This window comes from Pimephales promelas, chromosome 13 (assembly GCF_988280905.1).
Source record: "Pimephales promelas chromosome 13, fPimPro1.hap1.1, whole genome shotgun sequence".
Lineage (NCBI taxonomy): Eukaryota > Metazoa > Chordata > Actinopteri > Cypriniformes > Leuciscidae > Pimephales > Pimephales promelas.
The window spans coordinates 33,478,483-33,506,150 of NC_142781.1; the positions used below are offsets into that span (position 1 = coordinate 33,478,483).

Here is a 27,668-nt window from a genome sequence, read left to right on the forward strand (position 1 = left end):
TTTCATCTGGTAGTCGACAGTATCATCATTCTTCAAAAACAATAACATTTGGACACATACCATATAATGCCATGGTGTAATTATAGATAGATAGATAGATAGATAGATAGATAGATAGATAGATAGATAGATAGATAGATAGATAGATAGATAGATAGATAGATAGATAGATAGATAGATAGATAGATAGATAGATAGATAGATAGATAGATAGATAGCGATAGATAGATAGCGATAGATAGATAGCGATAGATAGATAGCGATAGATAGATAGATAGACAGACAGACAGACAGGTGGATAGACAGGTAGGTGGATAAATGGATAGACAGAGAGATGGATGGATGGATGGATGGACAGGTGGGTTGATAAATGGATAGACAGAGACAGATAGATAGATAGATAGATAGATAGATAGATAGATAGATAGATAGATAGATAGATAGATAGATAGACAGGTGGATAGACAGACAGACAGATAGATAGATAGATAGATAGATAGACAGGTGGATAGACAGGTGGATAGACAGGTAGGTGGATATAAATGGATAGACAGACAGATAGATAGAGAGATGGATGGAATGGATGGATAGATATATAGATAGATAGATAGATAGATAGATAGATAGATAGATAGATAGATAGATAGATAGATAGATAGATAGATAGGTAGATAGATAGATCGATCAACAGGTGGATAGACAGGTAGGTGGATATAAATGGATAGACAGACAGATAGATAGAGAGATGGATGGATGGATGGATGGATGAATGGATATAGACAGACAGACAGACAGACAGACAGACAGACAGACAGACAGACAGACAGACAGACAGACAGACAGATAGATAGATAGATAGATAGATAGATAGATAGATAGATAGATAGATAGATAGATAGATAGATAGATAGATAGATAGATAGATAGATAGATAGATAGATAGATAGATAGATGTATTTTACCAATTTTACCATGAGAGCCCTGGCCTAGCGGGTTTAAATTGCACGCTGATAAACAATCAAACGTAGTCCATAAATCCAGATTGCAATTTCCTCGTCCCATGCCTGAATAAATATAGTTAATTAAAAAAAATATTGCAAAAATGACGTGTGATGAACCAACTGATTGGGTCTATAGTGAATACTGATGTTTGACACACTGAGATCTTCACCGTAATGAAAGAGATGATGAATCTGGCTGGTTTATTAGTGTGGTTGAAGAATTTATAACGTTTGCTGGCATTCAACACTTTACAACCAATAGTTTATATATCGTCAGTTACGGGCCAATCCAAACGCTCATACAGTCTTCACAATGACTAAAAAGTAATTAACCATTAAAGCCCGTTCAATAGATTTAAACAATACAAAACATGGCCATATCAGATTATTTATATTCCTCTTCTAAGGAGAACAGATCCACATTTTTGTGTTTTAAAAAATAAAACCGCAAACTTTACAATTGCAGAGCCATTTTCCTAAATGTACCTGTCAAACGTGTCGGACATCGACATCGTGAATGAGGCAAAAGACAGAAATAGTGGAGCGCAGAGTTTGTCAGATGAAGGCCGGCAGAAGAAGCCTCAGGACGCACAACTCGTCCTGCCACAGAAGAGACACACGTACCGTTTACAGAGGAAAGAGGACTACTGTCACCGTCATCCTCACAGAAGCGGACACACAAACACATTCTCACATGATGAAACTGTCAAGAGCATGTCCAGGTCACATTTCACAAATAAATAGGGAAACATTTTCACCAAAAGTATTTACGGGAACAGATTATTTGCCTTTTCCCCAACCCAAAAAAAAAAAACCTATTTCAAAATATAAATCTAAATATATATATGTCATTGTCACTGAATTTGATTAGGAAAATGATGTTCTGATTAATGAAATTATGGTTTTTTTTTTGTTTTTTTTGCATTATGGTATTGAGAACTGGTAGAAATGTCCAATCTTAATAATCCTAAAACATTTAATTTTATTGAAAAATTATATTTGCGTTAGAAAAAGAACAAAGCAATGACAATTATTATTTTTTTGTTGCATTATGTGCGTTTAAATGTTGCTATAATTCATGGAAATAATGTCTAAAAATTAATACATGAGTAAATATGACCTGGATAGTTCTTTGTCATTTCACTTATGAAATCATATAGGACCTTCTTAATATGACACAACACATAAACAGACTTGATTATCCAGCAAAAGGCATTAAGATCAATCTGTTATTCCACATGTGCACTGAACAGGTTATGTTTTCTTGTATGTATCAGTTTGATTTAGTGCTATTCCTATGCAGTTATGCTTGATACCTTGTGCTATTCTTACTGACGATCAACAAACATTTGATGGGGGTTAGTGGCGTCTAGTCACCATCAACCTACACACACAGCCTTTCACACAAGCTCAAAAGCACACACACACGAGTAAAAAAAACATGTCAGTGCATTTCAAACAATAGAGTATACGCAAAGTAAGTAAAAATAAAAACACTACTCATTTAGAGCTGACGCCTCTCATAATGCGCCATCAAAAACGGCCTCCGTCGGTCCATAACTTCGTTTGTTCTGTCAGTATAACATGACGCAAATATTAGTTTGACATCCATTAAAGCGTCCCATGAAAAGTGGTGCAAATAAAGCCTGTAGTGGTTGCTGATGAATCACACACAGGTGACCGTTAAGAACGCCTGACGGCAATCGTTCGTTCTGCTTTTGTTCTCCCTTGGCTTCAAGGAAGACGAGTTCAAAGTAAAACTGTCCCGTATTTACAAGAAAGCTTCGATTTCCGTGTCAGCGCTTCGTCGGATTCCTGTGCTCGTCCCGTTAAATGAATTTAAAACATTTGGTCTTGTCGTGCGGCAGTCTCGTCTTGAAGAGTACCGAGTCCACTCTGAACTGAGTATATAACAGCGGCATGTATCCGTAGACTTTTACGAAGAAGTTGATGCACTTGTGGCGCTCGTGGAAGTGCGAATCGTCGTGTGACAGAGCCTGCGGACACCCGGGACAGCGGAAGGTCCAACGTGACGTCACCTGAGGAAGAATTAAACGAATAATGACTTCAATTTCAGACACAACCTATCATGCATCTTCAGAGCTCTTAGGGCCCGTCTACACCTGAGGGGCGTCCCAAATCGAGTCCTTGTGCACTATTCTACGCCATTTTTGATGGTCCGTTTTGGACTTCAATGGGGTACTTTTCTACTTTTGTAGTAAAATGTTTAATTACATTTATAGTGTATAAACTGTGAATTTTGTAACTAAGGTAAATGTCACAAACCTGCTTGTTCCTGTTGGTCCTGATCTTTCTATTGCAAGTTAAATTGAGACCATTTGTCTTTGGGTTCCTGTCTCAGTGAGGGAAGCCCTGCTGAGCAGGTTTGAAAACCTGTATCCCTTATTTACATGCTTTGTTTCAGAGTGTCTCCACATCTATGTAACCCGTCCCCCTTGAAAGGTATATCAACTACAATGTATATGCCTTAGTTAGACTTGGCTAAGATTTTTGGATGAGTTTCCTACACTTTAGAAGGAAAAAAAAGTTCACAACACTTTATATTTCTTTCTTTTGATTTGGGGATGAAATATGACCAGGGTATGATCTGGACAAACGTGTTTTTGATACGAAAGAGATTTATCAATGTCCATTCAAATTTGAATCAGCCGATGAAATGTAATACTGTTTTGTGTCGAACAGGTTTTTTTGTCCTAACAGGAACCGAAAGTGCTGCAAAATGGCAAAATATGAGCCAATAAAGGCATATTCAATGTTCAAAAAACACAGTTACGTGGAGAAAGGGTTTGGGCCAATGAGATTTCAATCTGTGAAGGCTACCCAGAAACAGAAACCAAGTGGCTAACAGAATGTATTGTGTAATTAAAATTATTCACTTCATCATGTTATCCACAAAAACAGCGTGACTGAGCACTAAATTGAAATCCCAAGAGGCAAAAGCCCCAAAAGGCTCAATCATGCTTCAAGATACTGCCCACTGACCTTGATGGGGGGTTTGCGAGTGATATGCGACACGAGAAAGTTCATGGCGATATCCTCGCAGTTGATGTACTCGTCCACCATGTCACGTATGGCTTGAGGCATGACGTAAGAATAGAGGTATGCGTAATACTGAGGAGAGAAAGATATGATGGATTTTAATAAAAAATGAACACAAGAAAGTAGGGCTGCACGATTATGACAAAAATCATAATTGTCGATTATTGCCTCGAAATTATAATTGCGATTATTAATTACGATGATCACAATTTACATTGAATGATGTTTTGAACAGATTTATGCCATTGTTCGAAGTGACAGCGTGCAAATTGTTATATCAAAATAAAACGTCTAAAAACACCTGAAAAAATTTCAATTCTTTTCTATAGTTTAAAGTAACACCAAGTAACTTTTCCTCTTCGGTCGCCCTACTGGTTGGAAACGAAATTGTCCATTGCAGCTGTCATAAATAATTTAGCCTACCGTCGCACGCACGCTCGCTGTTTATCCAGCAGCGGCTTTAGAATGAACGATGTCCACAGACAAAGTAGAGTATTTTACATGATTTCATGAAAGGATGATGTATTGCGACATCAGAAATGAAGAAAAACGAAATAATGACTATTGTGATGTAAAGCAGTCAAATTTTGTAGTTCTTTTTGTGGTCGGGTTCCTACCCAAACCCCGAAGTTACATAGTGCCAGTAAAAGTGATACAGACCCCGTCAGGCGACGGCAGAAGTGCCTTTCACCCTGTTACGACTTGATGTACCACTGATAAGATTTTGGAAACATTATTATAAGTAAACAATGTTAGTTAGTGTTTTTTTAATGCTAATTATAATTATAATGTTACACTAACTAAAATTAAAACAATGGGGAAAAAACCCTTAAGATAAGCTGTAAAAAAAAAAAAAAATTTTAAGTACACAGAATAATGTGGACTTTTTATAATTGTGCCTTTGAACGATTACATAATTGTGGCATCCATAATTGTAATCGCGATTACAAATTCGATTAATTGTGCAGCCCTACAAGAAAGTACCATGATGTTGTACAGAAATGCACATAAAAGAAACATGCCGTGCTGTGTGCTTATCCATCTGGAAAATGGGGCGCTGCATCATGCATTTGGTTGCACAACAACATACTTGGTACCTCGGTTTTCAACTAACTAAACTATTTCCAGCTCCTGGTGTAAGGTTAGGTAAAACTACATAAGCTCCATGTCTATTTTTGGCATAATCAGGCTCTGGAAGTGTCAAAGTGGTCAAAGCTTCACCTTATGGAAGAAGGCCGCACCCGTCAGTACCATGGAGAGCTCGCAGGAGTAGTTTGAATTGTAGAGCCAAGATTGGTGATTAACATCCCAAGCGTGAAACCTTCCCGGGAAACCCACAATCCGGTCTCTGGCCTCTCGCCACACCCTGGAAGAGGAGAAAGAGATGGGAATGCAAGAGTGGTTATTATAATATTCACTGAATAGCATTTGTTAAGCAATATATGGATGCCAAACAAAGCCCTTTAATAGAGTAACTGAAAACATAGGCAACTCAGACCAACAGATCATAATACCAGAACACCAATCACCACCGCATTAAATAACTAACTAAAAACGAACTCTTGATAATTACATCAGCGTGATAAAAACTACCGTTAATGACAGAAACCATCTTTGGAAAAACGATATTTGCAGTGTAATTTAATTGTTTAGTTGGTCTCACGTGCCATTGAATAACATGGGGAGGCGGGGTTTATGACCTATAGTAGGACCGGCCATCAGGGGGCGATAAAGACGCTTTGGCTTCACTTTTCAGGGCTTGCTCGGCACGCTTGTAATAAACCAGCTCAACCAAAATCAAATCTCCCATTATCTACTCCTCTGACCAATATCTAAACAAACAAGAAGATACACAGGAGAGAAGGAGAGCGTTTTCTTTAACTGTCTTGGACTTTATCAGATCAGCTACTTTAAATTCCTCAAACTAACAAAGGAATCTGCAACTCTCTGAATGCAGACACCCTACAGGAACACACCACAGAAGCAGTGTCATTTTTTGACAAATACATTTAAAATGGGCATATAGATGTTATTGTGCATTTGAAAACACATTTTCTAAATCTTTGGATCACACTAAAAATGGCATTCTTAAAATGCACAGACTGAAGTGGAAAAAAAAGATTAGCTTACAATGTCTCTCCAATAGAAATATTTTTCTTTCCTTGCTTCATAAAACAATCTATTCAGAGCAACAAAAATGTTGACAGTGACTTTTTTTTTTTTACATGTTTCACATTCTTTTCTAATAATATAAAGGACAAAAATTTACTTCACAAAATACAACAGCATATCACTTCTTTAAAAGAGGAAAACAGAATAATGGGAACTATCTTATATAAATAAAAGCAAAATACCTCGAAATATGTCTTTCCAAAAGGGGGGAAATATCTGCAAAATTTTTAGCATTGCTTTTACAGGGTGTAATATGTTTTATCACTCAACAATTATAATAAAACAATTAAAATAGTAACTTTTACACATTACGGCAGGGCGATTTAGCACAAAATAAAAAAAGTATTTCTCAATATTTTCAGCCTTTTGACTATATTCAGTAATTATTTTTTTAACACTGATGTGTATTTGCTTTGAAATGGCCAAAAGGTGGATAAAAAATGTGAACAGCGAAAGTAGATTCAAAGTGTTTCATGCAAGAAACTGGGCAAAAAAGTGCCTTAGTATGTGATCTTGCCATCACAAAAGTCTCACCTGAACCCAAACATAATTTCATCGTGTCGAAGATGGGCATCATCATCAATAGACAAAATAGCCTCAGTCTCGACTGCATCCCAGGGAAGGAAGCGATTGTTTAAGCTGTTTTTCTCTGTGTGTACCACCTGCAAAGGAAAAGCCTATCTGTCAACATGCCATATTGTGAATGACTGCTGAGGTAGAGAATGGCATTATTACGAGGTTTTACTGGGCCAGGCAGATATATAACCTTATAAAACCAACAAATGCCAATCAAAACAACTTAATACTTCTGGAAAGCATTTTTGATGACTTTGTGTGTTTAAAATGGCTCTTAGTTTGCAACCATGTATCCATAATTAAAGATGCTCAATTTCAAAGTTCCAAATTATTTCTCAAAGACACAAAGAGAATAAGAAACTTGGGGAACTTCGGCATTCTATTTGGGATTTCATTTCAAAGTATAACCTTACTGTGGGCTTAATACAGCACTGTTTCCTTTAATATCACCAGAACTAATTTGGCTTGCTGCCCTAGAGACATGAAAGCTATGCTTCAAAGACAGCAGAGAGAGCAGACCAAATCTACAGTAGAATGCAATGCTTGTGAGGTTATATCACATTTAAGCCTTTGAGAGTTCAAACTAATAACAGGCTTAACAAAAATTCTCTCACTGAGTGGTGCCTGCCCGGAGATGGTCCTCACTACAGAACACGAAATCCAGGGGGAGGAGTTGGATCCAGATCCAACTCCTCCCACCTTACATATACCTAAACCTACCCATCTCCATCCCCTGATCCCTAACCCCACCCCTAATCCTACCCATCTCCAGTCCCTGATCCCTAACCCCACCCCTAATCCTACCCATCTCCACCCCCTGATCATGAACCCCACCCCAGATCCTACCCATCACCACCCCCTGATCCCTAACCCCACCCCTAATCCTACCCATCTCCAGTCCCTGATCCCTAACCCCACCCCTAATTCTACCCATCTCCGCCCCCTGATCCCTAACCCCACCCCAGATCCTACCCATCTAGACCCCCTGATCCCTAACCCCACCCCAGATGCTACCCATCTCCACCCCCTGATCCCTAACCCCACCCCAGATGCTACCCATCTCCACCCCCTGATCCCTAACCCCACCCCAGATCCTACCCATCTCCACCCCCTGATCCCTAACCCCACCCCAGATGCTACCCATCTCCATCCCCTGATTCCTAACCCCACCCTAATCCTACCCATCTCCACCCCCTGATCATGAACCCCACCCCAGATCCTACCCATCACCACCCCCTGACCCTAACCCCACCCCTAATCCTACCCATCTCCAGTCCCTGATCCCTAACCCCACCCCTAATTCTACCCATCTCCGCCCCCTGATCCCTAACCCCACCCCAGATACTACCCATCTCCATCCGCCGATTCCTAACCCCACCCTAATCCTACCCATCTCCACCCCCTGATCCCTAACCCCACCCCAGATCCTACCCATCTCCATCCCCTGATTCCTAACCCCACCCTAATCCTACCCATCTCCACCCCCTGATCCCTAACCCCACCCCAGATCCTACCCATCTCCACCCCCTGATCCCTAACCCCACCCCAGATGCTACCCATCTCCACCCCCTGATCCCTAACCCCACCCCAGATCCTACCCATCTCCACCCCCTGATCCCTAACCCCACCCCAGATCTTACCCATCTCCATCCCCTGATTCCTAATCCCACCCTAATCCTACCCATCTCCACCCCCTGATCCCTAACCCCACCCCAGATGCTACCCATCTCCACCCCCTGATCCCTAACCCCACCCCTAATCCTACCCATCTCCACCCACTGATCCCTAACCCCATCTGGATCTGGATCCAAGTCCGCCCTCTGGATTTTGTGTACTGCAATGAGGTGCTACTGCCTGCCTGTGCAAAACTTGCCACCATGATGCAAGAGTGCTATACATTTCTAGGGTTTTTCAGGTGGTTACTAGCTGATTGTTTACTGGCCCAGTAATAAGAAATGACTATAAGAATGTGATATGATTTTTTTTTTAAATTACTGAATGCTTACCACAATAGGTAGACCAATGTCTGGCCAGAGAAGATCATCAGAAGGTGGTTTGGGGGAATTCCACACAACCACCACTTTGTTGAGATAAGGAAGACCATTAAGTCTTTCCAGTGAGTTCATAAGAACCTCCTCCCGTTCATAAGTAAGCATGACCACAGTGAACTGCTCCCGTGGCACGTTACCTCCTAGAGCGGCCTGAAACTCTTTACCAGATCCCCCAGAACCACCACCGATAGGACGAAAACCAGTCCCCGACCCCAGAAACTTGGCCTCTGAAGGAAGAACAGGGTCCAAGGGAGTATGTGGGAATAGATGGAAAGGACCAGGTGCACGATTCCAGGTGCGGTAAACATCAGCAGTTGTGTAGGTAAAGTTACGCAAGAAGCGTGGCGAAGCATAAGGGGGCTCTACTTCAACAGGCCCTAGATCGAGGTCCCCATTGTCAGCCATGTTAGCATCGGTTCCAGCCAACTTTCCAGCTTTGTGAGGAATCTCCTGGGCAGGCTCCTCACGTATGGGTGCTGCTGGTATCTGAATGCTGGTTCGTACACCAGCCAGGATGGTGCTGAATATGCTCTCTGAGGTGGAGAAGTACGTCTCCCAAAGAAACCGACCCTGCCTTCGCATGGCTAGAAGATCATTGTCTGAGATGCTACGCAACAGAAAGTGCAGCTCCGTAATGCGAGGCTTGGGTACCATAATGACTGCCTCACTCCAGCGTATGAGGTGATGGTAGGGCAACTTTGAGTGGTCGCCAAGCACCACCGGTATTGCCCCAACTTCCAAAGCCTCAAAAAGTCTCATGCTACAGCCAGCAGATGCCACCAACTGGCCATCACCTGGAGATATCACCAGGGCAAACGTAGAAACCCTCAGTACCTCTAAACGATCCTCTCGCTCGCCACACAATGCCCACTCTGTTGGTAAACTTGTCTTGGGCTGATTCTTGCAAGTGAACTCAACAAGAACCTGGTCTAGGTGACTGTCCTGCACAGCTTTAAGTGTGCCAATAATGCGATCATCATAGTCAGCTGGTGGATCCCCTTCCATTTCCTCCTCAAAAGACTGCGGTGGGGCTTCAAGCAAGCTGCTCCTCAAAGACTCAACCTTTTCTCCCTGAAAGGTGAAGAGGTACTTCCTCTTGACAGGGACTTGCGGAGGCACCTCGAGGAAGTTTGGCTCAGAGAGAGCGTGGACTAGAGGAGACACCACCATGTCGAAACCTTCTCTATATTGACGTTCAAAAAAGGTAGACTGTGCCACTGCTGCTCGTCCTGTGCTCACATTGTACAGGAAGTTCTGAGTCAGAGACTTTCTAGAAAGATGAACAAGCAAGTGGTTGTGGCCATCCAACCTCCAATACGGCAAAGCCTTGAGCTGCTTTTCAAGGTCAGAAGGTGAAGCAGGGGGAGAGGAAGGTGATTCTTGTATTTCCCCAACAAGCACTATGTACAGACAGGCAATGTTTGGATTATTGGTGACATATACACTGCTTTTGACAGATGATGCGAAGGCTTGTTTGACAAGAGGGTCCAACTTCTCACCCCAAGGATATGATCCTGTGTCATAAACATAGACAGGGAAGCCAGATGTAAGTGGACATCTAGCGTAATCAAAACAAGAGTGCAAACGACAGCTTTGGGCCGACTTGGGTGGAGGGTATCCAGGATCATCCTTGTCTGGTAAAAGTCGAACTGGCAACGACAGTTTTGGCTGGTTTTGTGCCATAAGTTCCTTGTAAGAGTGCTCTGTCTGGCTGATGACATTTTTGAGTTGTAGCAAGTCTTGTTTGTGTGCGTCAATACTACGTTTACAAGCCTCGATGCGTAGGTTAAGTCGGGCTATCTCGCCATTGAGCTCTTGCCGCTTTGACTCAAGCTGAAGTAGTTCCTCGCTGACAGATTCCCGTATACGACACAGGTCTTGCACATGCTTTGCTTCACACAGCTCTCCTCCAGGTCTTGGCCCAAAAATACGCTTATCTGGTCCTCCTGCTTCATCTATTGTGGTGAGGTAGTAATGTGCAATGAGAGGGAAGAAGACCAGGATGAAAAAGAGCATGAAACTGAGCCACGTGAGCCGTACTCGCCGCAGTACCCATGGCTGGCCGTTGTTCCCGATGATGCCTCCACTTCGCTGCATTGTTCAAATATCACTCTCCTTCGAACCAGATACGTGAATGCAGCTGCTGAATGCAGATTCAGCTGCCATAATGCAACTTCATCTGTACTATACACTTTGAGTTTCCAGAGTTTGTAACTTGTATGTCCTAGTTTTAATTGGGACTTCTAATAAAAGGAAATTTCATCTTTCTCGTGACAGAATGATATCGTCCATAAACAAGGCCTTGTGTGCGGTATGATGTATGTTAACACTGAAACTATCCAAGAGAAGAAGGAGAGTCCCAGACAGCAGTAAAAACTGAGTGCCCTTGATGGAGATCAGCAATGGAGGCATGGCTGATGTTCATTTTTCTTTGTGGCATCATACTCCGGTCACTCTTCCATAGTTGGGACTCATAAATTGACCAAATTGTCCCATGAACTCCCATGAACTTGGAGATACTACATGCCATCCAACTTCATTCAATCTAAAAAAACAGAGAGCAAGTATCAGTTATTTGCACCTAGAACAGAACATGCATCAGAACTAGGAGTGTAACGGTACACTCATATCATGATTCGATACATATCACGATACTGAACTTACGATACAATACTATTGCGATACTCTAAGACATATGGTAAAAAGTTATGAAAAAATCAACTGTAAAATGCTAAATTTGGTATTACATTGGGTGTCGAAATTAAGGTTTAGGCTTGGACTTAGTGCTGATAACCCAATACACAGGACAATAGTGACGTCACCAGAATCAAAATATTTGTGATTTTGAAGCTGAAAAAACAGAATTATTTCAGACGAATATGCTTGCACTCGGTCACTAGATGTATTTAAAATAATGTCGGCTAGTTTTTACAGGTAACATTATCAGGACCCACAAATATTAACTGTATCACCTCTTGACCTCTAGTCTGCCACTATAATTCAAGTATGCATGTGAAATATCTACTCTAGGACAATACGCTTGCAATTTGCTGGTCAAGCATTTATGCCTATATTTGTTTCTTGCCTAAGAGATTCTCTGTCCAAATCACAGCTCTAATTAGCGATTACATTATGCAATTGGCAGGAGATGTTTTTACACAGGGAGCCACAAAAAACAGTTCGCACCCATTTGTTAGATTCTAAACCAACTGGCAGCGCTCAGAATGACCTCACAGGCTTGTCCTATTCACTGAACACATTATCTGGTATGCTGACAGCTAGCTTCAAGCATTAGCAGCTGTTCTAAAGCAAACTCACAGAGCGAACACGCCATAAGGCATGCGTACAGGAAAAAAAAAAACATGTGAATCGCCTCAAGTGACTGTCTCTGCTAGATTTGCACATGTAGCTATCAGTAAAAAGCCATGCAAGATTTCAGAGAGCTTCATTATCTCTGGATGAGAGGACATGCGGGATGATTTTCCCCTTAATGGAACAGATTTTCACATGGCCACTGATCCTGCTACTGTCAAACCACTGTCTGGCTCATATACTGATCATCCAAACTCAGAAATCAAAACAAAAATCTATAGTGTCATTAAGATAAGCCTATACTAGGACAATACATGACATGAGTGTCTCCACATTACTAACTAAAGTGGCATTGAGGAGCTAATGTTGTATCAGAGAAGCAGAGAACCAACAAGAATGGGATGCATTGGAATTTGTTTACCATGCATACAAAAATTACACATTAGTGCCCTTCAAAGCACTAAGTACATTGAAAACAGTATGGTTCATAATATGTATAATGTTGGCCATTGGCTGGCATTTTCTATACATGCATACAAAAAAAAACAACCTATTTTTCCATCACCAACATAGTTTTTTTTTTCCATGACCTTTACGTTTGTAGTACTTTACAAATTGTGATTAAGCACAAATCTGATCTCTCTATTGTTACTTAAAGATTATCAGACCTTGTGAGAAGAAAGAGCACCCTGCTCTCCTCCTCAGATTAATTACTCTACATCTCCAGAGAAACGTTAAAGTGATGAGAGACAGACACTAAGGGACAAATTGGGGCTGATAAAACCTGAAGTGGACAATCATTCATTGTGACCTTTCCTTGTAAAGCTCTATTATTTCACACCCTTCCACTGCTGTATGTGTTGTTATTTGTGGTTGTTGAGCAGACTAATAGCATATGATTGTCATATTGATGTACTAAAAAAAACTCTAGAACATAAAGGCTCTGTGTTTATGTTATGCAATATGTAAGACGGGGTTAATGTTCATATTACCAATTTAGGCCATTTCACCTTTCTTGAGAGTTCAGATTCAGTCTGCTGGAGATACAACAAATATATTTTATTTAAAAAAAAAAAAGAAAAGAATATTGGCAACCGGTATAAAAAATAGCATAAAGTGACAACAGCATAATAAACCTGCTGCTATGTATGTAACTTTAATTGAAGATTATTTATTTTTTTACAATGAAAACCTTCAGTTATTTTATTTTGATTACTTTATCCAATTTCTGTACTACTGTTAGACATGCCTAAAAAACTTAGAGCACGGTTTATTTCATTTGTATCTGAACACTATTGTATTTATTTGTACTACTTGTAATTTGTTTTTGTTCTCATTTTATTACTGTATACATATACTTGACTTTTTTGTGAATTCAATTCAAAGTTTGAAATCAAGCTTCCTTGTACTGTGTGCAAGCTATTTGCAATAAAATTACACTACTGGATTTTCAATATGGGATAATATTTAAAATAATTTCCTTGTGGTATCTAAAATGGTATTGATATTTTCGAAGTTAGAAATTCCAGTTTTCCAATGTAGAATATGTGCCTTTTAAAGCAGAATAGCTTTCCCCATGTGGGAACGCAAGAGTTCGGTGTCTGTGAATCGCCCGGCCATTATCATGAAACTGGAGGTGTTCTGAAGAACTTCTTCACACTGACCTGTGATCAGGTCCAGAAAGTTTCTCTGGAATAAAAACTCTCCACACGGCCTCTGGGTTGTGCAAATTTACCACAAGCCAATATTTGACCAGTTTTGTAAATGGAAGGATTTTTCCACGGCTGAGTAGCAGCAGATACGGATGAAAGATGGAAATTATGGATCCCTTATTATCAGCGCGAGCATATTTTATGCAGCTCTGACATTTCCCGACAACAGAATAACCAATTTTCTCTGAGCGAAATTTGCTTTGAAGGCAAGAGTCCAATAAGCACCAGTGTAAACACACAAAAAAAGGAAACGTTCTGTACTTTAATAAAATATCAGTCCTCCTCACCAGGCAGCATACCACAGGAGAACTTTCCTTTCCTTCTCTCTTCCTCTTTTTCCACTACCTTTCCAGCTGAAATGAATGTTGCATCAGCAAAAACACCGTTCAATGAGGCAAAAATCAATATTATTATTTCTAATGTTAAGGTTAGTGATTTGAAAAAAACCCTTACACTATTAAATATTAAACTACAAACCAAAAATAACTCTAAACACCTTAGCAAATGGATGGTAGCGCCCAAGCACTTCGATGGTGAGTTTTACACTGTTATAAAATGTAGTGTGCATTTTGCATGAACCTGAAATGGCTTTAAAAATGCAAAGTTAATGTTTCCCAACGTCTCAATGAATCTTTATCAAATGGTCAGAGTTGTTGCTCTCCTTACACTGACTGCACTTACATTTAGGTGCTATGGTCTTTTACACCGCAGCTGAGAGTCAGAGGTGGTATAAATGCACTTACACAGCAATTTCAACTGTATAGTTTGACACTAGGGGCTAAGGTCTGTCAGATCAGGCATATTTTAGTCTAACTTCTATGTAGCATTATGTCTGTACGCAGAATTTTGAGCAGGCACAGAGCAGCCTTAAATCTGCAATGTAAAGAAGCCTAAGTAACATATTGCATAACACTCTTACTTTAATGTATCGCCTCAGATTTCAAACCAAGGCTAAATTCCAGACTGTATAAAATAACTCAGCTCAGCAATGCTTCGGCGCACAATTTAACTAGGGCAAGCTTTTAGCTGGATCGATGTTTTACATAAAGCAGTTTAAAAATCAGACAGATGTTGAGCTGCACTTTGGGACATTTTCTCCGGGCAGGAAAGATTTGGCAGTACTTTTTCTCCCAGATGATCTTCGAAAACTCCATCAATGAGTCACTCATTTCCTAATGCACTGCTGAAACAACATAGACCACTGAGATAATACAGCCTCTCTCATTGTATAATATATGCATTCTTCTGCATGATGTCAATATGAAGTTAAGACAATGCTAAAAGTTACAATACATTAAAGGGATAGTTCGCTTTGAAATTAATTTTTGGCATGTTTTAGCTTACCTCAAGGGCATCCAAGATGTAGGTGTCTTTGTTTCCGCAGTATTTTTAGGTCAAACCGTTCTTGTCTGTCAGTCATATAATGGAGGTCTATGGTCACCACCTCAAAGAGCATGCCCAGAGAAGTCCAAATTAAACATGATTAAATGACTCGTAAATGTAAGTACACATTGATGGCCTGAGATACGAGACGAGCGGTTTAGAACAGTATTTATATCGTTTTTTCCTCTTCCCACAAGCACCCGCGCCTTCAGATCACTCAAATGTGGCTGTGGTTAAAAGAGGTAAAAACGATATAAATACTGTTCGTTTTCTCACACAAACCGCTCGTTTCTTGTCTTAGGCCATCAATGTGTACTTACTTATACGAGTCATTAAATCATGTTTAATTTGGACTTCTTTGTGCATGCTCTTTGAGGTGATGACCATAGACCTCCATTATATGAATGACAGACAAGAACGGTTTGACCTAAAAATAACAAAATTTAAAATACTGTGGAAACAAAGACACCTACACCTTGGATGCCCTTGAGGATAAGCTAAAACATACCAATAATTAATTTCAAAGTGAACTATCCCTTTAAGTAAAAGAATACTGTGAACCTCCATGGTGACATTTTAACGCATTCCCTTCCTTTTCCCTCCTTCGATCTAAAAAGTTGAAAGTAGTAAGTTCTAATTGTTCTTTTATTATTGGTGAAAAACTTCAGTTTTATGGTCAATAAATGTCATCAATAAAAAGGAAAGCTGCGCTGCTAACATTATATTGGCAGGGAGGGAAAAATAAACTCAGTATTGAAGTCCTCTGACCTAGAAACACCCGGTTCACACATCTTATCTGCTCTTCTACGAAAAACGCCTAAAATATTTCAGTGGAAAATAAAGCAGCTGCGTTTAATTAACTTATGCTTGATCTATCAGAACATTCTGCACTGAATTCAACATTAGTGAAATATCCTAGACAGGGATAGACAAAGGTTTTGGCTCACAAGCCACACATTGGGCTTTAAATAGTACATAGAGAGCGCACACAGTATAATTCCCTTTGAGATATTCTCTCTCGATTGGTTCCACTTTAAATCTATTTCTTGCTCAGACTGGACGCCTCAGAAATCTTGCCAGATGACCATGCATGGATAGTTTTCTTTGTCTGGCATGCACTAACAGGTCCCACTGTGAGACCTCCTACGGTGAGCTTTAGGCACATTTGCATCGTGTTTGCCCTGTCAGTGTTAGCAAGAAATTCAACTCTAATTTCGATCCGTTTCACCCTGATTTGATGCACACGGCCAATCGGGCAACACACAATCCCAAAAGGCCACCTGTATTTCAGCCTGACGAAATAACATTCCTATTATGAAATTGAGTCATCAGAGCGAGTCTGGCTTCTAACAATGATTTTTTTTTTTAGTCTAAGAATGACGCTACAGTCATTACACTTTTGCAAATATATCTAAAACTTATAAATGTTAAGGATATCTTTTTATATTAAATGACAAATATTACAACTAAAAGTCAAAAATTAGCCTTAAAGTTAATCATCTGGTTACATTGTGCTAATAAAATGTACTTATGTTGTTAAAAGGCTTAATGGTCCTAAAAATAGGTTCATTCTCAAAAGAGGCCACAACTACCACAAAGTAGCAAACACCCCATTAGATAGAAGATAACGTCTTCCATAGACAAATATCAATTATTTTTTAAACACACTTTTCATTCTGTCCTGTATTTCTTTGTGGTCTTACATGAAGCAAGGTGAGGCGTTTTCTACAGTGAAAGACTGCTGCATGCTTCGCATACTTCTGCTCTGCGCTAAAGGTATGTACTTTGCAGGGAATGTGAGTTAATAGCAAGACAGTACAACAGTATTGGGACATACTTCCACATCATTAAATTCTTGATAGCACTTTGGAATTACATGCATAATTAGACAGGAATGTAGATCAAGAACTTGGATTTTAAGAAGACGAATTTAAAATGGGACCTCATTATGCATAGATTTATATTGATTAAACATAAATGTGTTACACAACCACCCCATAATGGTAAAATTCCACCCACTCCTTCTTTTTATATTCCCCATAAATCATAAACAGTCTCTCAAAATGAGTCATTGGGATTTTCTATACATAACGACTATGTAATAGTCCACGACTGGTGGAAACTACGTGATAAACAATCTAAACGTTCTTTAGTTGGCTCTATCAATGAACACAGAATGTGTTTTTCAGACTTTTCTATGTAAACGTACTAGAGGGACGTGACTGTTGCGCTCATCTCACAGTTTTTACGGTGTCTCGCACGTTATACAAACAGTTAAAGGAAGATTAAAATCCTTTAAACATGCATTAATGTGTAAATGGCCCTGAATGGGAGAAGAAAAAAATGCAAGGTCTGCCTAGCGCTTGTAAACATAGTACGTAATTGGTGCGGTTTCTCCTGCTTTGTTGTTCCCGCAGTATCCGAGGCACAGCCCTCTTCTGGAGAGCAGCAGCTCATTTGCATTTAAAGATACACATAATAAATGATCTGGGTTATTTTGAGCTGAAACTTGCACATACACATTCTGGGGTCACTTTATACTACTTCATTACAGGTGCCTTTTAATTTCACGCTAAATTCATGCCAGCTTCACCTCAGTCATCGCCATTTTCTACTGGAGATTGAAAAAAGATCTCCCCTGTAGCTTAAGGAATTGTGGGTAATATATTAGCCCAGAAGGCAACGGAAACTAACATGTCTACACCTTATTAAACAATTTAATAATCAATTCAAAGGAATTGTGTATGATATTACGCTGTGTATACCACATTGGATGCGAGCGCCATCTTATGGTCAGACATGGGAAATCATTCGGCACGACCCTCACAGTAGTGTATTATGGGTATTCTCTAAACGTTGAATGCACATCAGTTGGACATTCGTTGTTGCGGTGACAGCAACAACGAATAGGATTGAATGAGTGCATTCGATAATGTCCACTTTGGTTTCGGACACCAACATAAGCGAATGCGTGTGATTTCGGACACATCCTGAGACCAGACATAGTACCATCTTATTTTTCAACGCGCAAGTGAACTATTTTCTGTAAATGTGCGAGACTTACGATTCATTGGTCGCTATAGGGACATAAAGAGAAGAATAACAGTGCAGCAAATGTTAAAACTCTCCTTTGCGCTACAAATCAGCATGTTTATAATTAAGACACTACATTAAAGAAATACCAGTTAGCACTAGCAGCATAGCAAGCTTTTTATACAGCTAAAAATAACAGGAAGCCAGAAATATTTAATTTACAAATGTGAAAAATAAGGTGGATCCCATCCACATGATATTTTCAACATATGATTTAAAATACATTAATCCTAAATAATAGGGCTGGGTAATAAATATCGATTTCTCGATATTAATCGATTCTCATTTTTACGAACCGATATCGATTCTTAAATCTCAAGAATCGATTAGTCATCCTGTTTCATTTGAATGAATGGATCATTGTCTCGCGGCTGCGCGCATCCAAAAAAAATCGCAATAATCTTTGTCCTTTGTTACTATTGATATGAAACAAAGTCTCAATTTTCAAATTACGCCCATTTTCATTAGAAATTCAAAAACATAAATAGTGTTTTGTCGCTGTGGCGTGAGATCGCTCTGGAGAAGCAGCAGCGCTGATCTCTCTTCCGGCTTAATAATACCAGTCACAGCGCCAAATAAACATGAATGAGCTTCTGAAAGTGTGTTAAAGATCCAAAATCCGTATCATGTCACATTGATTCGCTCAATCAGCGTTTCAACCGTGGAAAGACGTCAGTTAAACAGCTTGTAATCAATGTCATCGTCATATTTACCTCAGGAAACCCACATCAACTCGTTAGTCAGCTAGAAAAAATAACTCTAGAGAGGAGCATTTTGCTAAATATATACACCATATTATATGTTCTTCAATATTTAATGCATATTTGAATAAATCTGGCAAGTTTTTATGACAGCCACCATTTAAATGTTTATATTTCATATAATATTCTTATTATAAAAATAAATAAAAGTGTAATTTAAGTGTTTGTATAGCTACTAAATAGTTCATTATTACCTTTATATTAGGCTAATGAAGTCTATAGGCTACAACTAGACTCCCATAGTTTACAGCATTAGTTAAGAGATTTGATTCCCTTGAGAAAATTTGCCATTTATTGTAACTGATATGCAAAATAATCAATATTGAATCGAATCGAATCGTAATCGAAATTGAATCGAATTGCAATCTTGTGAATCGAAATCGAATCGAATTGTGAAATTTGTCTCAATACCCAGCCCTACTAAATAACCTGACATACCATTCGTCTTTGATATTATGCTAACTGGTTTGCAACTAGTCCAATTGCCTAACGTGACCTCGGCTCTCTAAAGCAAACCAGGTGTTCAAACCTGTCCCAGCTCATCTTTCAGGGCTCAATCACTGAGGAGAATGGAGCCGTGCTCTCATTTTATTCAGGACGGAGAAGCTCTGAACGCTGACAGCCAATTCACATAGCCTACAGGCAGCTTCAAGAGAAGTCACAAGAGGAATCCCAATCCTTTTCTCAGTCAGATATTCAGTTTAATAAACTGATAAAGATATGGAGTACAGGTATGTGGAGAAAACATCACCACAATGTGTGAAATCATGTTTTGCCTGATAATATTCTGGACATGCTCAATAATATTCATGCTGTTTACGGGAGCTTGTCAAGTGTTATCTTGTTGTCTTGCATAACATCTCACATCTGGGAAGAAAAATGCTGAGGCAACTGGTGCGAGGCACACAGCAAAATGTATTTTTCAAGAAAAATGGACCATCATCAAAAATGCAAATGTAAAAATCTGTAAAAAATGTAAAAATGTATTAAAACTAGACGTTATAGAATGTGAACGCCATTTGTAAAACTCATCCGTATAATCCATGGTTGTGGGTGCTTGCCAAGGCATTGCTAAAATTTTCAGTTTTTTTATCAAGATACTATGGGATATGATAATAAATCTGTATAAAATCATAGATCCGAAAAAATTGTTAAAGTTTTATGAATTCAACTGACTACTAAAATCTAATTTAACCATTAACACGGAATCCAGCACAAAAAAAAATTAAGCAGACAAAAAATAAAAATAACAGTGGTTATTTACTTATCAAATGTCACTACATTCACCCAAAATAAACCAGACATTAAAGTCCCCGTGAAATCAAAATTGAACCTATTTACTTTGTTAGCGCATATTACTAGTCTTGAGGTGAACAATTAATCCGTGCAAGTGAATATATATTAAAAAAATGTTTTACCTTAGTTATCTTTAATCAAAATCTGAAAAGTTACTTCCGGTCTGGAACGGTTTCTTTTTCTGATGACGTAGGTTTCACAGTTTGGGTGGGGAAACGCTTAACCACTCCCCGCAAACCGTTAGTTTGCTATGAGCGAGAGATGGAGAGGAGGAGCGCTAGAGTAAAACCCTGCCCTCTGTTCAATATTCCGTTTCACTTGGAAATACGTCACAGCACTGGAGAAAAATCGTTTGCAACTTCCGGTTCACGGGGACTTTAAGCTGTCTCTAAACTGTGAGAATTCAATGTACTTTCATTCTTCTGACATACTCTTCGAGAGACAGAAAGGAAGCCTGATATCACCCAGGGGTGTAAGCACAATGTGTGTGTGTGGCCTGACAGCCTTTTCCAGCTCTTATCCCTCTGACATTTATGAGGCAGAAAAACAGTGATGATCACCTGATGTTGCGGTACCGATACCCACCCTGAATGATTCCATTATGGCCGAGCCGGGCTGCTAGTGAGATGTACGCTTTTCATTTACACATCCATTAGCCAGGAGCCGGACTGCAGCCGCAGATACGGAGCTGTGCTTTCTATAATTAGCACTTTAATTTAACGTGACTGCGCGCTCTGTGGTGTTTCTCTTTTCCATTTCCAAGAGAGTTGATGTATAGAAGAAAAAGTGAAAAGGAAAAAAAAAAGGTTTAATGATTCAAGACCATCTGACACCTTTAAAAACTAGGGCTGGGTAATAAATATCGATTTCTCGATATTAATTGATTCTCATTTTTACAAACCAATATCGATTCTTAAATCTCAAGAATCGATTAGTCATCCTGTTACATTTGAATGAATGAGACATTTTGTATCGTGGCAGCGCACATCCAACAAATCGCACTAAACTTTGTCCTGCTTTGTTACTATTGATATGAAACAAAGTCTCAATTTTCAAATTACGTCCATTTTCTTTAGAAATTCAAAAACATAAATAGCGTTTTGCCGTTTTGGCGCTGTGGCGAGAGATCGCTCTGGCGCAGCTCCAGAGAAGCAGCAGCGCTGATCTCTCTTCCGGGTAAATAATACCAGCTACAGCGCGAAATAAACATGAATGAGCATCTGAAAGTGTGTTAAAGGTGCCCTCTGGGATTTAAAATCAAATCATACAACATGTTCCATACCAGATGGGGGCAGTATACCTCCAGAAATACCTCCACGGCCACGCGCTCTCTCATGTCTTCAAACAATATGGGCGAGTGCTGTGTTGCTCTGTCTCCCTCGTGCATATTAATCAAATCAATTGACACGATAGTAAAAGTTTGGAAGACCGCAGTTTCACGTGCAGCATTTGGAGATTTTCAGAGATTAGAGACTTAATGAACAACATCTCAATACTAAATTATAAGGGCCGTCTCATAGACAAGTCGGTGCATTTCGACGATATGGGAAAATTAAAGCCCAGGCTATTATTTCTAGTTTTATGATATTCGATTTGTTCATATTACATTTTTATCATTAGTTTGAATTAATTTGACAGACAGCATTCCCTGATGTGGACCAAGCTAGCGTCAGAGCTGCCAACTCTCACAACACTTTTCACACACTCTCACGCCACACATCAATTTTGTCATGCACAGAAAAGGACACGGAGACCGATCTCAGCTCTCAGATTCTGTTCATTTTATTATGCAATTCAAACAATAAATACAGTATTGGCGCTTTACACGACAGATCCCTAGCACACGTGAACCGATCATCTCTACTAGCTAATGGTAAAAGAACACGAACACTGTTGAAAGATACAGTATGCTACAACTTACCAAAATGTATTCCTCATGCATAATATCGACCAATTATTGTTTTTTAACTCTTCCCTGAACTGAAATGTAGTAGTGGGCTGTATTTTCCACACGACTGACGTCAGGTTCAAGTAAACACAAGCTGGCGCGAGCGCGACTCACTCGTGTACTGTAGTTTGGCTGGTGGTAACGTTGCCCGCCCGCATACCGCCTCCCATGGTCGAAACTGGTATTACGACACCTGCCGGGCCGGGGCTAGTAATTTAGCATGCTAATTCAGGTTAATATCTCGGCAGCACTATTACTTGTCAGTTTTTTAATGACATCATCAACCTTATTTCTTCTCAATCTTTTGATGCGTGTAGCTCATTTTTGGGATATTTTAACCTCAATTTTTACAGATGGCACCTTTAAAAGATCGAGTACAACTTATCTAAATCCGTATCATGTCACATTGATTCGCTCAATCTGCGTTTCAACCGTGGAAAGACGTCAGTTAAACAGCTTGTAATCAATGTCATGTATCGTCATATTTACCTCAGAAAACCCACATAAACTCGTTAGTCCACACTCGTTAGTGTTCTTCAATATTTAATGCATATTTGAATAAATCTGGCAAGTTTTTATGACTGCCACCATTTAAATGTTTATACTTCATATAATCTTCTTATTATAAAAATAAATAAAAGTGTAATTTAAGTGTTTGTATAGCTACAAAACAGTTAATTATTACCTTCATATTAGGTTAATGAAGCCTAGTAGGCTACAACTAGACTATATATATAGACCATAGTTTACAGCATTTAAGAGATTTGATTCCCTTGAGAAAAATTGCCATTTATTGTAACTGATATCCAAAATAATCGATATTGAATCGAATCGTAATCGAAATCGAATCGAATTGCAAGCTTGTGAATCGAAATCGAATCGAATTGTGAAATTTGTCTCAATACCCAGCCCTAGTAAAAACCAATTCCACAAAGACACGCCGCTGGAATCAGACCCGCGATGTGTCTCTGTTGTTTGTGAAATTGTGAGGGCAACCATGGGAGGTTTCTATGTTAGGGATGTCAATGTGAGAACTTTCAGTTTCCCAGTATATAAACTTGTTAAAACACTGGTGTTACTGATAACAAGGTCTGTTGTTTTTAAAAGTTTTTTAAAAAATACTGTTAATTACTGTGGAAATGCATCATTACAGTCTCTAAAAACGATCCATCAGGCAGTTTGTTGAACAAAGCTGTGCTAATCCTATTAGAAGGGGAACAGACATTAAATTAGGATTTTTTTTTTTTTTTTTTTTTTTGCCTGGTGGATAATAAACTGGATGAAAAAAACCCATAGATTTACCTTGAAGAACTCATGTTAGAATATTATTTATTTAGGGATGGCTCTTTTAATTTACTGGGCCAAAAACTAAATAGCAAAAATCACTAAACAAACACGCTCACTTTTTAAACGAATAGCAATCCTCTGGCAACAACCCTACAACACTAATGTCAAACAGTATAAATGAATGATTGTATAAACAGTATAAAAAAAATGATTCTGAAACCTTAAATACATCAGGTCCACTTTCTGAGTAAATTAAGGTGAAAGTACGGTCATCTTAATTAGGCCAGAACCTGCAACTGATAACAACAAGAGTCAAGAAAAACAGACGGAAAATCTTGCCCTACCTTTCTGGCATATGGCAAAAAATAACTCCTAATGAAAGCATTTCAAACAACCTGGAGCTGAAGTACTCGGAGATGTCAGAAAGAATATGGCTAACAAACTCTCAGCTTCACTCTGTGGAAATATCTCTGTGCTGAGGAAATGTGGCATGATATATTAGCTTCTGCTTTTGTGTGAACTAGCCTATAAGCACCAAAATAAAGACTCAGAATCAGATTTAGGACAAAACAGAGCAGATCAGACTGATGGAAGTCATATTAGACAGGAATAAGAAATCGGACAGACAAGTGTCCGCTTTGTTTACAATTAGAGCAAGTTTCTCAGACAGAATTAGATCCAATTTTCCAGCACAAAAACAGCTCTGTCAACTTCTCTTTGGTGTAGGACTCGGAATAGATCTGTGAATCTAGTCATGAGATTCTAATAAATGCCCATCTATTAGCAGTTTTTATGATGAGGAGAGGGAGAAAATGAAATTTCTGTCATATGTACTCACCCTCTAGTCATTCCATGAGAAGACTTTCGTTCATGCAAATTAAGATCTTTTTGATGATATCTGAGAGATTTCATGCATTGACAGCTACGCAAGAGATTGTAAAACTAATGATATGAATTGACCGGTTTAGTCAATTTTCTGAAGAGACTTGATTGCTTTATGTGATGAACAGATTGAATTTAGGCTTTTATAACCGAGGTCTGACAGGCTTGGGACGACATGAGGGTGAGTCATTAATAGAGCCAGACCGATATATAGGGTTGGGTATCGTTTGAATTTAAACGATTCTGATTCCGATTGCGATTCCTTGTTTCGATTCCGGTTCCTAACGATTCTCGATTCCGATTCTTTTAAGAGGCAGGGTCAAAAAAGTTTAGCTAACCTTGCTAACCAACGGCCTTTCTGAAGGAAATAATCCTTTCTGAAGGAAATACTCCTTCTGTAAAAATACTCCTTTTGTCACAAATTTAGCATTTTGCCGAGATTTCGTTATTTTTAGAAAAGTAAAGCCACACTTTGGACCGCCGACGTAAGGTACTCTTGTTCGACTCGCGTGGTTGTGCCAACACTTCCGGTAGACGCTTCTTCGTTGGTGTTGTTCAGCGGTTTCTTCTTCCGCTCGGCGGACTGTGAATATCGAAACTAGGAATCGAAATTTTAACTTTTGAACGATTCCGGGAAAAACGAAAAGTTAGTCTCGGTTCCAATCGCTACTCGATTCTCGATACCCAACCCTACCGATATATCGGCAGACCGATATTATCGGCCGATATTAGGCATTTTCTAAACTATCGGTATCGGCAGTTATAATGGCAGATAAATGAATATTTCAAAAATAAAATAAAAACGGACGAAACATGCTTGAACCATGTCATGAGTGTTGGAGTTGTATAGTTTGTCCACCAGAGGGCACTCTACACCGTCCCTGTTGGCAACACTCGTTGAGTTGGTCACGAGACATACATTGCTTGAATAACAATTAAAAGAACATCCCCATCAGTTCTCTTAACTCAAATAAGCATGACAAAATTTGTGACTATCCAGTTTAAAATAAATAAATAAAATATCGGCCGATATATCGGATTTGAAAACACAAAAATATTTGTATCGGTATCGGCCTTCAAAATCCTTTATCGGTCGGGCTCTAGTCATTAATGGCATAATTTTCATTTTTGGGTGAACTAACCCTTTAACAACCCGACTTTATTGTCGTAAAACAAACCAAGCTAAAAAAACACACACATGGCATTTGCCATATTCTTAAGCACCTGATCCACAAAGGATCAAATCCACCCAGAGCAGCACAAACCCAGCAGGCCCTTTCCCAGCCTTATGCCGGATCACAGATTTAACACTAGTAAAGTCTTAAGACCCTAGTAACAGCTGCCAGACCTCGACATTCCCACACCGCTGGACAGTGACGGATAGCGGGAGAGGCGCTCGCGTGATTGGTCCTTTCGCCTGATGGGAATTACTGCATGATGCTCAAAATCACAAAGCAGACTACAGTCCCAACAATGACAGCAGAAAAGACAGGCCTATTCCTATAAAGTTTAGACCAGAATCCTACATACACGTTGAGTGCGACACATAATCAATATATGTGTGGCTCTATAGATAAATAAAATGCCTAAATAGAGACTCCACACATCTTCAGCACACAACACCTATAATAAGAGCTGTTAGACTAATAAAACGGTTTGGTGATTTAGTGTTTCTCTTAGTCACGCCTGAACTGGCACTACATTGCACAGATGGTCAGCAGGGGAAAATATCTTTATTTTCCTTCTGAAAACGTGCTCATTTACACACAAACACAGAGAACATGATGTCAGCACCCTAAAAAACAATCAATGACCACCTCAACGCCTATTGACACACACATCTGTTCATCTGTCAACTGGGATACCAGACATGGAATACCAGATGCAGACCTAATCAATAATATTATCATACTTGTTCAAAATAATCAAACATTCACTGTTACATCTTATATTGAGAATATGAGAGTCTGAATGATCTGTTCAACGATATCAAATATGATCTGATCTTAAGTGTCAGACTAAAAATATCTCATACAGACATTCAGAATCTATGTTCAGGCTTGTTGCGAGGATCTGATATCTTGAGTCAAACTCTGAGAACAAATCAGATTCATTATTCTGAGTTTGTCAAGTGAAATCAGATCACAGAAGTGTGTATGTGATATTATAACAATCAGATTCTGAATGACATTCTGGATGATCTCACATCATATTATGACTGGCATTACATCCTCAGTGTGTGTCTTGGTTTCATAACATCATGTTATTATATGTTATAGCAAATAGATCAGATCACTGTCTGATATTATAAGTCACAATAAATATTATAATGACATGATGATTAGAGTGTGTCTGATATTGATAATTAGTTTAGATTTTATAAATTAGAGTGTCTCATATTCGAATTTATTCAATTTATTTATTAATAAATCAGATCAGAGTGTCTGATATTATTCAGATCAGATGCTATAAAATGACAATATTAGAGTGTGCCTGATATTGCTGTTCAGATTAGATGTTATTAATAAATCAGATCAGTGTGTGTCTGATATTATTGATCAGATCCAGTCTGTCGGATTTGTTCAACGCGTAATTTAAACGACCAACTTAACGTTACACTGATTGCCTGCAGTACTTTAGACACATAGAAATCTAAAAAGGACAAGGTCCCACCAAAAAACAACATTATTCATTATTATTAGAGCCTTACCATAGCTAAAATATTTCCCATTTGAGTGTCATTTGTGAAGAAAACACAGGAATATTTCACCCATCTGTTTGTTTGATGTTAGCCGCTGCTAACCGACCCGCTAACGAACGACAAACCGTATTTCACTTTACCTCAGAATAAATCCACCAGACAGTACGTCAGTCCTCATAGGCATCTAGTCTTCAGCGTGTACATGGTGTCGGTAACGGACAGAAACGGCCCGGTAAACGTCTCCTGAAAACCCTCCGTCTCTCGGTGCAGCAAAACGCGTACAGCAGCCGCGTCGTTAATGCGCATGCGTGAAAGCTGCCTGGGAGCTCGCGAAGTGTAACTGTTCATTGCATTCGCGTGCTGCCATCTAGCGTTTAGCGCGGAGAGAGCTTGATTTAGAATTATTTCCGGTGGGTTTTTGGTAATACGTCAT

General features: G+C 39.2%; 1 protein-coding gene across 1 annotated transcript; it reads right to left on the minus strand.

Moving 5' to 3' along the window:
* Nucleotides 1-1,176: 1,176 nt before the first annotated feature.
* extl3 (exostosin like glycosyltransferase 3) lies at nt 1,177-27,543 on the minus strand. Its single transcript, XM_039690188.2, has 6 exons — nt 27,376-27,543; nt 8,816-11,405; nt 6,768-6,895; nt 5,283-5,427; nt 4,005-4,133; nt 1,177-3,040 (listed from the first exon to the last, which is right to left on the minus strand). The coding sequence occupies exons 2-6, from the start codon at nt 10,955-10,957 to the stop codon at nt 2,831-2,833; spliced, it is 2,754 nt and encodes a 917-aa protein (XP_039546122.2). The 5' UTR covers nt 10,958-11,405; nt 27,376-27,543; the 3' UTR covers nt 1,177-2,830.
* Nucleotides 27,544-27,668: the final 125 nt, after the last annotated feature.